A 13068-nucleotide genomic window follows, 5' to 3' on the forward strand; every position below is an offset into this window, starting at 1 on the left:
GCAAGGTCGGCCAATAGAAGCTAACTCGAATCAATTTCTTGGCTAGTGACCGAGCTCCTAAATGATTTTCACATATGCCGCTATAGACTTCCTCTAGAATTTCATTAGTCTTGGAGGTTGGGACACACTTTAGTAAATGTATAGATACCCCTCTTCTATAGAGAACGTTGTGGACCAAGGTGTAGTTTTGTGCCTCCCTACTTTTGAGTCTCCTTGCTTCACTTTTTTCTTTAAGGATGATATCGAATTTAAGATATTTGATGATAGGGTTCATCCAACCCAAGTTTAGATTGGAGATAGTCAATGTGTTCGACTTATCGACCTCCTTGGCCACTGATAGGGGTGTGCATGGGTCGGGTGAAACCGGGTTTGATGTGACCCAGACCCGACCCGAAATATATACCGGGTCTATTTATTAGACCCGAACCCGGTCCTAGACCCGATGAAACCTATACACTTTCGGGCCACGATTATATCGGGTGAAAACCGGACTGTTAACATTACATTATCTTTATACCTTCTTATAAGCTAGCATGTGAAAATATCTAAATTTTCAAGGCTCCAACTATTATTTGACATGGTAAAATTCACTTAAAAAAATATAACAAGAACCAACTCTTTTTTAAAATTAAAATATAACCATAATTAATACTAATATTATATAATAATACTAAATATTTAAATCAATACAAATAACACAATATTTTGCATTAGTCTCAAATCTTATGCATTTTAAATAGAAAACATTAACTTAAGTCTTATAATAACTAATAACACAAAATATTAAGATTTACAATACTTAAATTCTACGTAAGAATAACCATCATCCATCACTAATAACACAAAATATTAATTGTGTATGATGACCGGGTCACCGGGCCGATTTCAGGTGACCCGAGTCATGGCCCGGATCCGACCCGAAATAATGACCGGATCTATTTTTGAGACCCTTACCCGACTCTAGACCCGATGAAATCACACTAAATTAGCTCCCAAAGTGCTCGGGGCCGGGCCATGCACACTCCTAGCCACTGATAGTGTGTAGAAAGTTTCCTGGATTAAGCTCCTGTTGTTGTCCCCTAGTTTAGTGCTAGCCAATTTAGAGCAGACATTGGCTCGGGTATTGGATTTCCAAGTTATATGTTAGACCTCTGCTTCCTAAAATTGGGCTAAGTGTTCCAGTATTTTTTTCAAATACTTTTTTGTGTTGGAATCCTTAGCTTGATAAGTTTCATTTATTTGAGAGGTTATTATTTGAGAGTCACTAAAAATGATTAATTTTGTGGCCCCAACTTTTTTGGCTAGTCTCAAGCCAACAACAAATATGATTTTGTATTGTGTTTGATTATTGGAAACTAGAAACTCAAATTTTAATGAAAGTTCTGTAACATCTTACCACACAAAGTCTTACGCTGTAGTCGTAAGTTAAAAATAGTGAGTTATTACGACCTCTAAAACTTAAAAATACGTACATAATATTTAAAAAATAATAATATATCTAGGAACCTATAAAAAAATATTAACAGACAAAAGTTATATCGCACTCGAAATATTAACTACATAAAATTTCGATCTACAATAATATATATAGATATATAATATATTGTTTTGGGCACTGATTTTCTACAAAACGCGTTGAATAACAAGCTACTATAATAACCAGGAAAGTTGAATAACAAGCTAGGAGAGTGAAGAAGGAATAAGTCAATAAGCAAATTAAGAGTGATGACCAATACACAAAATATTTTTATTTTTAATTTTCTTCAATTCCTTTCAAATTTCCTATCCCACTTTAATCAAAGCGACAAATCTTTTTCATCAATGCTCAAGTCTTCAGACTCAGTGCTAACAGTTGAAGAAGTCCAACTCTTCCTCATCATCTATTTAAAATTTAAAAACATATTTTCTCTAATTAAAATTCTTACCACAAAGAATTGGTGGTTTCTATATAAAAAAAAATCATATATAATGTCATGTACAATAATCTTACTGTGTTTTTAAAACATCATTCCTACTAAATTAAAAGTCTAAAATTATATATATCATATCAATTGAGAATTAGTTTTATATATTCACAGTCTAATTTAATTTCACGTATATACATATATATTACCGATAAAATGTAGACAAACATCTTTTTTAAAAGTGCTTTGATTATTTTAGATTGATTATTAAATAAAAAACATAAAATTAGTTAACCATAACAGTTGAGAATATGATACTTTTTATTAGGAATTTTCACATGAAACATAATATCATATGCGAGTAAATAAAGTTTAAAGATCCGTAATTTTATATGAACAAAATTAGTCTTAAATTATCTCTATTCTACATTTCTACGTAAATTTGTAGTCTTATCATCAACATAGTTAAAATTTTAATTTAATTATTAATTTTTTTTATATTACAAATATATATAGATCAGTTGATTAAAAATTTATATTAGTTCATGTGATTTTATAATTTAAATTATATTATTATTTTATATTTTACATATTTAATTAATTTTTTAGATTTGGTGTCAAATATGAATTTTTACTGTATTTGTCTAAAAAAGGACACCGAGTTATTTTTTGTACCATTTACATAAAATGATCCTAGTCGAAAACACACTCATGATAAATTATTTTGATTTAAAACAAGAGCAACAGATCAATAGTTAGGTTTTCTTATTGATCTATTCACAAGAAGTTGAAATAAAGTTGAAATATTTTAAGGAATAAAAAAAGTATGGTTGGAATTCTTTTTTATTTTTTTATTTTAATTCATGCGCTTCTTTATCAAAGAAAGATATTTGATAGTAGAAGCTTATTTGGATTCAGAGTATAACTACAAGATCTTGGTTTTTAATCTTGACAGAATTCTTGATAATTATTTTATTTATTATTCTTGATTTTAATATGTGCACCTCAATCAAAATTTGCCAAATGTTATGATAAGGATGACAAGATGAATGTCCATTTATGATGGGCGGTCCAACATTCTCAATAGTAAATAAATTAAATGAGAGTTTGAAAATAAGGAATTTTTGCATGTATAAATAGAGAACAAATCCTCCGGCAATAGACACAAACAAGCAATAATAATTCTCTCTCTTTTTACTAAGCAATATCTCTCTCTTTCTATAATATATATATCTCCCTCACTTTTATATATACATTACATCATATAATATTAAGTAAACACATATATGAATCATTTTTATTGAGCTAATTATATTAATACTAGAATTTCTATTTACACTTTCTTATTTTATATTTATTATATCTTCTTTAATTATTTATTTTACAACACGTTATCAGCACAAGACTCTGATCAAATTTTTAGGAAGACTCTAGGTAACAAATTTTCGTTATGTTGAAGCTCTCTCATCTTAAATTTAATACTCTTTATATATTTGGAAATAATTATTTATCATGAATATTAAATGCTGAAATCCATCCTGATTTAATGGATCTTGGAGATACCATTAAGGCTGAAAATAATGCATCCCAGAAGGATAAAACCAAAGTCATGATTTTTCTTCGTCGTCATCTTGACGAAGGATTGAAAAATGAATATCTCACATTAAAAGATCCTGCAAATCTTTGGAAAGACCTTGAAGAAAGGTACAATCATCAAAAAATGGTGATACTTCCTTAAACCCGATATGAATGGACGCACTTGCGTCTACAAGATTTTAAATCTATAAATGAATATAATTTTGCAATGTTTCAAATTATCTCACAAATGAAATTATGTGGGAAAAAGATAACTGACCATGATATGTTGGAGAAAACTTTCTCAACCTTCCATGCCTCGAATGTGCTCCTGCAGCAGCAGTATCGAGAAAAATGGTTTAAAAAATATTCTTAGTTAATTTACAATGAGTTGCTATTGAAAAATCATGAAGCGCGTCCGGCTGGCGCCGGCCCATTTCCTGAAGTAAATGCGGCAAATTACCCCAAAAGAGGTAAATGGCAAGGTTTTAATAACAAGAAAAATTATGGAAGGAAAAGGAATTATATTCAAAAGAGAGGATCTCATCAGAAGTGGGATAAAAAAAAGAAATATCGGGCAGAATAAATCGATAGAGGATAAGTGTTTCCATTGTGGTGGAAAGGGCCATTGGTCACGTACCTGTCGTACCCCAACGCACCTAGTCGATCTTTATCAAACATTTTTGAAAAAAGACGACAAAGGAAAGGAAACAAATTTTGTTTCAAATGATGCTGAATTATATGGATGGAACCATCAAACATCTTAATTTTGATGGTACCGATTTCCATAATTTCTTAGGCATGATCATCTCCTATGAGTGCAGAGCCTTTTGAAACAGGTTCATAAGTACTAAATCACTCATGATGTGGAGTCATGTGATATGTTGTTGCATAATCCAATAGCCAGACATCAACTAGTGGTTTATTATTTTCATGACCAATAGCAGCTTTGATGCACAATACATCTCCATCATCAGAGGTATTTGCAACACAACCATATGAGGTAGTTGAATTAGCAATTTTTTCGATGCTCTTCTTGTTAAACCAATAATCTTTCTTCAAGTGTCCTTTTGAAACAGGTTCATAAGTGCTAAATCACTCGTGATGTGGTATCATGTGATATGTTGCTGCATAATCCAATAGCCAGATATCAAATAGTAGTTTATTGTTTTCATGACCAATAGTAGCTTCGATGCACAAGACATCTCCATCATTAGAGGTGTTTGCAACACAACCATGTGAGGTAGTTGAATTAGCAGTTTTTTTTTTGTACTTTTCTTGTTAAACCAACAATCTTCCTTCAAGTGTCCTTTCTTGCCACAATTGTAACAAGTAAGGTTCTTCTTTTGAGACCTCGATCTCCCATGACTTTGACTCCCACTACAGCCATGCATGTTCGATTGATCTGCCTCTCATCACCGACAAAATTTTTGCTTGCTTTGAACTCTATGTTCGATCATCTTTATTTTTTCTTCTGCTTTCTTCTTTAAGAATAACAGCAGCAACATCATCAAATCGAAGTTGATAAGCAATATTGTTATTTGTGATGTTGATGATAAGTTGATCACACGAGTCTGGTAAAATTTGGAGAAGAAGTTCAACACGTTCATTTTCTACATTTTGACACTCCATGGCTATCAGTTATGAAAATACAGTATTAAGATTATTGTTGTGATCCATTACCAATGTAGATTCACTCATACGAAGAGTATAAAGCCTCTTTGTCATGAATATCCTATTGTGAAATGACTTTACCTCATATAACTTAGTGAGTGCTTCCTAAATCTCTTTTGCTGTCTATTTCTCTGAGATGTTTAACAATACAGAATCTGGCATAGCCAAGTGTAAATTGGCAACGATATTTCCCTCCATCTCTTTCCACTTGTCATCAGGAGTATCGGTAGGCCTGCCTTCTGTTGCTTTTAAGTAATTCTCCTTTCTCAAAATTGCCTTGATCTTCAGTTTTCAAAGAAAAAAGTAATTCCAATTGAATTTCTCTATCTTAAATTTTGTTCTCATAGTTCTGACACCAACTTGCCTTTTGCGGCAGAAGATTAACAACCTAAAGTTCTAATAGTATTGTTAGGTGCCAGAGTTAATAAGAACAGAATAACACAACTAAAATTTGTAAACGAGAAGAACTGAACAAGAATTTAGACACTAGTAAGAATTTGGACTATCTCTTTTACCGACTTTTAATAAGTGGTTTTTCGAGTTGTGACCACGATCTACATATGTAACCTCTTTACACTAATTTGAACCTTGTCGCTTCATCTTACCGACCATCTAGGTTGGGCAATGATTTTCGCATTTTTTCGAGTTTAAGTTAGTGTGTGCCATAGATTAAACAATGGAATAAGAAATAACTTATCATTAAAGAATATTGAAATAATTTACAAGTGCTTTGGCTACTAAGTTTTTTTGGACATCTAACTCATATTCCTTACTATGGTGCCTTGTTAGAACCCCCTTAGGAAAACCCTTCTTGAAAAAAAATCATAAGGCCATGAAAAAGAGTACATTAGGGAGCAAGGTACACCTTCTAACTGTAGTACTTCTTTAAGTTGCATGCATGTCACGACCTTGGAAGTTCATTTTCTTGCAAGTCAAACACTCTAAAGTAACCATTTTCCAAGACTTCAAGGATATTGTAAGGTTCTTTCCAGTTTGTAGCCAGCTTTCCTTCACCCGACCTTGGTGCTTTGATGTCATTCCGGATTAGTATGAGGTCTTTTGTGGCAAAGTTATTTTTTACGATTTTTTTGTTATATCTTATGGATACCCTTTGCTTTAGTGCTTCCTCTCTTATCCGAACTTGTTCTCGAACTTCTAAAAGGAGATCAAGTTCTTCTTTTTAAGTACAGACGTTTCCTACTTCATCATAGAATCTAACCCTTGGAGATTTTTCATTGACTTCTATAGGAATCATGGCTTCTATGCCATAAGCAAGTCGAAAAGAAGATTCTCCAGCTGTTGAGTAGGGGGGTTATCCGATATGTCCACAAGACTTGAGGGAGTTCATTGGCCCATGCTCCTTTTGCGTCTTGTAGTCGATGCTTTAGCCTGGCTAGTATGACTTTATTTGCAGCTTCAGCTTATCCATTGACTCGAGGGTGCTCTACTGACGTGAACTGGTGCTTAATCTTGAGGCTTTCCACTAAGCTTCTGAATGTTAATTCGGTAAATTGAGTTTCATTGACCGTGGTAATAGAGTGTGAAACCCCAAACTGAGTGACTATATTTTTGTAGATGAACTTTCGATTTCTTTGAGTTGTAATGATTGCCAGAGGTTCTGCCTCAATCCACTTAGTGAAATAATCAATCTCCACTATGAGGTACTTCACCTGCCCAGGATCTTGTGGGAATGGACCGAAGAGACCTGGGTCCAATTTTACAAATGGCCAAGATGAGGTGATGCTGATGAGTTCTTCTGAAGGTGCTACAAGGAAGTTAGGATGCTTTTGGCAAGACGGACATTTCTTGACGAAGTCGTCTACTTCCCTTTCCAAGATCGGCCAATAGAAGCCAGGTCGAATCAATTTCTTGGCTAGTGACCGAGCTCCTAAGTGATTTTCACATATGCCGCGATGGACTACCTCCAGAATTTCATTAGTCTTGGAGGTCGGCACACACTTTAGTAAAGGTGTAGATATCCATCTTCTATAGAGAACGTTGTGGACTAATGTGTAGTTTTGTGTCTCCCTACTTATGAGCCTCCTTGCTTCACTTTCTTCTTTAAGGATGATATCGAATTTAAGATATTCAATGAAAGGGTTCATCCAACCCAAGTTTAGATTGGAGATAGTCAATGTGTTCGACTTATCGACCTCCTTGACCATTGATAGTATGTAGAGAGTTTCCTGGATCAAGCTCCTGTTGTTGTCCCCTAGTTTAGTGCTAGCCAATTTCGAGTGGACATCGGCTCGGGTATTGGATTCCCGAGTTATATGTCGGACCTCTGCTTCCTAAAATTGAGCTAAGTGTTCCAGTGTTTCTTTTAAGTACTTCTTTATATTTGGGTCCTTAGTTTGATAAGTTCCATTAACTTGAGAGGTTATTACTTGAAAGTCACTAAAAACAACTAACTTTGTGGTCTCGATTTTTTTTTACTAGCCTCGAGCCAGCAATTATGGTTTCATATTCTGTTTGATTATTGGAAGCTGGAAACTCAAATTTTAATGAAAGTTCTGTAACACCCTACCATAAAGTCTTACGCTACAGTTGTAAGTTGTAAATCAGAGGTGGCGAGCTATTTCGACATCTAAAACTTAAAAATACGTATATAGTATTTAAAGAATAATAATATATCTAAGAACCTATAAAAAAAATATTAACAGAACAAAAATTATATCGCACTCAAAACGTTAACAATATAAAGCTTTGATATACAAAAACAAAATATATATATATATATATATGTAAAAATTTAAAAAAAAATACACGGCAAATACTAATTTCGATTTACGAAAATAAGGCCAGCTAGGATAATATATTGTTTTGGGCACTGATTTTTCACAAAGCGCGTTAAATAACAAGTTACTCTAATAAGTAATAACCAGGAAAGTTGCATGATATGGACTATGGAAAATGAAGAAGGAAGAAGTCAATAAACATATTAAGAGTGATGACCAATACACAAAATATTTTTATTTTTATTTTTATTTTTCTTCAATTCCTTTCAAATTTCCTATCACACTTAATCAAAGCGACAAATCTTTTTCATCAATGCTCAAGTCCTCAGACTCAGTGTGCTAAGAGTTGAAGAAGTCCGACTCTTCCTCACCATCTATTTAAAATTTAAAAACATATTTTCTCTAACTAAAATTCTTACCAAAAAGAATTGGCGGTTTCTATAAACGAAATCATATATATAATGTCATGTACAATAATCTTACTGTGTTTTTAAAACGTCATTCCTACTAAATTAGAAGTCTAAAATTATATATATCATATAAATTGAGAATTAGTTTTATATATTCACTAATTTAATTTCACGTATATAAATATATATATATATATATATATATATATATATATATATATATAAAAGTAAATTATATCCAATTTTTTCTAAAATAATATATAAATTATTTTTTATAATATCACATCTTAATTAGATATTTATTTTTAATTTGAGTTACTATCTTAATCATAGTTAGATTATATTGTAATTAAATTTTTAAAAGAGATAAATATATAATGGAAAAGTATAAGAAACCAATGGAATATTTGTACAATGTGTACAATGAGATTTAGGATGTTGGATTCAGTATTAGAGATATAACCATTAGTGTTTTCTTTTTCTATCGGCTTAACCTTTTGAGATGAGTGGTTTCATGACATGATAATTCAAAAGGTCAAAAGTTCGATCTTTGGTGAATTCTAACATCACCCTTCCTCACCAGTCGGCTTATAATTTGATTACAATCAATGAAGTGCTGTGATTTGGGAGGCGTGACGAGAACGAAGAAATCGGGGAGAAGTGAAAGGCTGAAAGCCATTACAGAAATAAATGAATACTTTAAAAAATTACATAATTATTCATTTTAAAAATTAATTTAATTATACAATAGTCTAATCATGGTTAACCTAATAACCAATTAAAAAGTGACACATCATACAAAATAAATTACATATTATTTTACGAACAGTAGAATCCACCATTTTTTTAAAAATGTAGATGAACATCTTTTTTAAAAGGGCTTTGATTATTTTATATTGATTTAAAATTCAAAATATATTAAATAAAAGCATACAATTAGTTAACAATAACAGTTGAGAATATGATGTTTTATATTAAGAATTTTCACATGAAACGTAATATACGAGCAAAGAAAGTTCAAAGATCCGTAATTTTGTGTGAGCAAAATTAGTCTTAATTAATTATCTCTATTTTACGTAAATTTATAGTCTTACATAGTTAAACTTTTAATTTAACTATTAATTTTTTTTATATACAAATATACATAGATCAGTTGATTTTAAAAATTTATATTAGTTCATGTGATTTTATGATTTAAATTATATTATTATTTTATATTTTACATATTTAATTAATTTTTTAGATTTAATGTCAAATCTGAAATTTTACTGCATTTGTCTAAAAAAGGGCACCGAGTTATTTTTTGTACCATTTACATAAAATGATCCTAGTCGAAAACACTCTCATGATAAATTATTTTGATTTAAAACAAGAGCAACAGATCAATAGTTAGGTTTTCTTATTGATCGTTAATTCACAAGAAGTTGAAATAATAGATGATTCATCTATAATCTATTCATTAATAGAAATAGTATATTTTATTCAAAAAAACAGAGTAACTCACATCATTACAGAAAAATAATTAAAAAAAATAAAAGGAAAACACATGAAGCTAACACAGTCTCTTATCTGCATGGCCTCTCCTGCGCTTGTTTTGTTAAGTATAACCACAAAGAAGTCTGGCAAGCCACAGGGGTTTAGCAGTCTTCATAAACAACCTTCCAAGGAACATCCCAAATACCACTCCGCATCCATATCCCACTGCAACTTACTTCCACCCAAATAATGATTCTTTTGCCTTAGGAAACACTGAAGGTGGTTGTTCTTCGTCATTGCCGCATGACTTTGACAAAGGGAATCCACATAGCATTGGATTATCTTTGTAGGAATCATTTTGGAATGTATTGAATTGTTCTCCTTTTGGTATCATTCCCTCCAATTGATTTTTAGAAAGGTTCAAGACAGATAGGAAATTCAAATTTGTCAAAGCCATAGGAATCTCACCTTTCAATTGGTTGCACGAGAGGTCTAACCATTCCAAACTTGTTAAATTTCCCAGAGTTTGTGGAATCATACCACTGATTTTATTGTGAGAAAGGTTAAGTCCTTTGAGAGAACTTAATTCTCCAATGACATGTGGGATTCCTCCTTCAAACATGTTATTTGACAAGTCTATAGTTGTGAAAGTGGTTAATATTCTAACTAGCTCCATGGAGTGACCTTTGATAATGACCACTACTGAATCATTGTATGTTGTTCTCGAGCTGACAGTCATGTATGACAAACCAGGAGGATGATGAGTACTATCATTCAAATCCTTCATTCCTTGAAAATTCTGAAAGAATGAGGTTGGCAAAGGGCCACTAAATTTGTTGTTGGAAACATCAAATATTCTCAACTTTGGAAATGGATGTTCGGCACTCAAACTAGTGATGGTACCATGAAACTTATTTGCTCGTAAACTGAGTACCTTTAACTCCTGAAGCGTTTCTAGCCAACTGGGAAACACATCCTCTATGTTATTCTCTGAAAGATCCAAAACTTCCAACGATGTGCAGTTAGCTAAAGACTTTGGTATTGAACCCTCTAGTTGGTTGTGGTTTAATTTTATAGTTTGAAATTGGTTGCCTTGAGAAAAATTTGTAGGTATGCTTCCATGAAAGTTGTTCACTTGTAGATCCAAAATACTGAGAGAAAGAAATGCTCCCAGACATTGAGGAATCAAGCCAGACAAATGATTGTGAGACAAGATGAGTGCACTGAGGGAGCTTGCATTGCAAAATGCTGAAGAAACATTACCAGTGAAGTTGTTGTTTGAGACTGAAAATATTTGAAGGCTATTTGGTGGAACTGGAAGTTCTCCTTGCAGCTGGTTGAAACTGAGATCTATATAGTAAATGCTCTTCCATGTGTTTAAGAGATTACGATTAAACCATTCGGGAATCTTCCCCTCAATTTTGTTATGAGAAAGATCTAGTTCTTGTAGATTTTGAAGTGGTGTTAGGAATCTAGGAAATGTTGTTATCTTACAAGAAGATAAATGTATATAGGCCAGGCTAGGTGAGAAATAGTCAACATTATTGTTATCAAAATTAATAGAGAGATTATTGTAAGATATATCAAGAGTTTCTAAAGATTTGAGCTTTGAAAATTGGTGAAAGTCTACATGACCGCTCAACTCAGTTGATGATAAATATAAATCTGTTAGATTTTGAAGTTCAAATAGTGAATTTGGAAAACTACCTTGGAGTTTGTTATTAGAGAGAGACAACGTTAAAATAGAATAAGTCGAGAACTTACCAATTGGTCCTACGAACTTGTTGTTACTAAGATCCATATATGTCAATGAAGACAAAGAAAAACACCAATCTGGGATTGTCCCATTTAATAAATTATGGTCCAAATAAAGAAATTTTAATATTGAGAGTTCAGTGATATTGCTTGGAATTGGGCCTTCTAAATGATTAGCTGATAAACTTAAATCAGAAAGTTGGGTTAGATAAAACAATGATGGCGGCAGCTGACCTCCTAGTCTGTTAGAATCAAGTGACAAAGATTCTAATTTGGTGAGGTTGTGGAACACATCTGGGATATGACCATTGAAATTATTAGCACTAAGATCTAAGAAGGTGAGATGTTTGAGGTTTGAAAGCAAAGATGGGATTTCACCATGAAGTGTGTTTTCTGCAAGGCCTAACTCAGTTAGTTGAGTGAGGTTCCACAAAGAAAGAGGTACCAATCCATCAAATTGGCAACTCCCCAGAGATAGTTGGTTAAGAGACTTCAAATGGCCTATGGAATCAGGTATTTCTCCTGAGAATACTGTGTCAGTGAGATACAAGATCCTTAGAGGAGTGCTCCAGTTAGACTTTGGAAGTTCAACTTTGAGGTCTTGATTATATGACAAAGTTAGTTCTTGAAGATTAGGTAAACCAAGTATGCCGATTGGAAAATTCCCCTGCAACTTAGTGTCTCGAAGACTCAATGAAACCAAAGAAGATGACAAATTCATCAACAAAGACAGTGAACTTTCTCTGATGGAAGACATGTTTACCTCATCTAGAATTAGCTCTTTCAAGTTAGTGGTGTTTAGAATGAGTTTGTTCCATGTGGATGGATCAAATCTCAATTTGCTATATCCTAACTCATCTAGCATATCTGTACGGGAGAGATCAAGTGAGAATAATTTAGACAAGTGAGAAATTGTGAAGGGAATATCACCACCCAATGCTGAGTTTGAGAGATTGAGATGAGTGAGAGCCGCAAGGTCACCGATTCTAGAGGAGAGTGGAGAGGCAGAGAGATCATTGTAAGCGAGGTTGAGTTGTTGAAGATGAGTGAGATGGAAGAGTGTGCTGTTGGAATTGAGTTCACCTTTAAGCATGCTGCAACTGAGGTCGAGGCCAATCACGTGCCCTGACGTGGTGTCGCACGTGACACCATCCCACTCGCAACAATCAGTATTGTTCTTCCAGGATGCTGTCTTGGGATAAGATGAACAATAAAGCTCCACCTGCCTCCGCCACCACAAGTCTTTGTAGAATGAAGTGTTGACGGCAAATGAGTTCTTGAATTGGAACAAGTTTGAGCTGTCATCATGGTTACACAATGGCAACACTGACGATGAGGATGTGTAAGACGGAGTATGAATGATGAGTAACAAGAGTGTCAAACAATAAAGCACAAAAGATGGCAATACAAACCACCCCATTTCAGAATGTTCAGACTATTTGGTTTGATGTTGGAAGGAGAGGATTTGGGTATGTGTGGCACGGTGCATACTTCCAATCCAAGAGTAAATGCAAATTTATAGAGAGCACCCCATGG

At 33.1% G+C, this 13068-nt stretch overlaps 1 protein-coding gene across 1 annotated transcript; it reads right to left on the reverse strand.

Annotated features, from left to right (window-relative positions):
- Positions 1–9760: 9760 nt before the first annotated feature.
- Positions 9761–13068, reverse strand: LOC130941524 (receptor-like protein 7). Its single transcript, XM_057870064.1, is given in 1 exon segment — positions 9761–13068. A coding segment is annotated over 1 exon segment (3054 nt). The 5' UTR covers positions 12953–13068; the 3' UTR covers positions 9761–9898.

Source organism: Arachis stenosperma, chromosome 7 (assembly GCF_014773155.1).
Source record: "Arachis stenosperma cultivar V10309 chromosome 7, arast.V10309.gnm1.PFL2, whole genome shotgun sequence".
Taxonomy (NCBI): domain Eukaryota; kingdom Viridiplantae; phylum Streptophyta; class Magnoliopsida; order Fabales; family Fabaceae; genus Arachis; species Arachis stenosperma.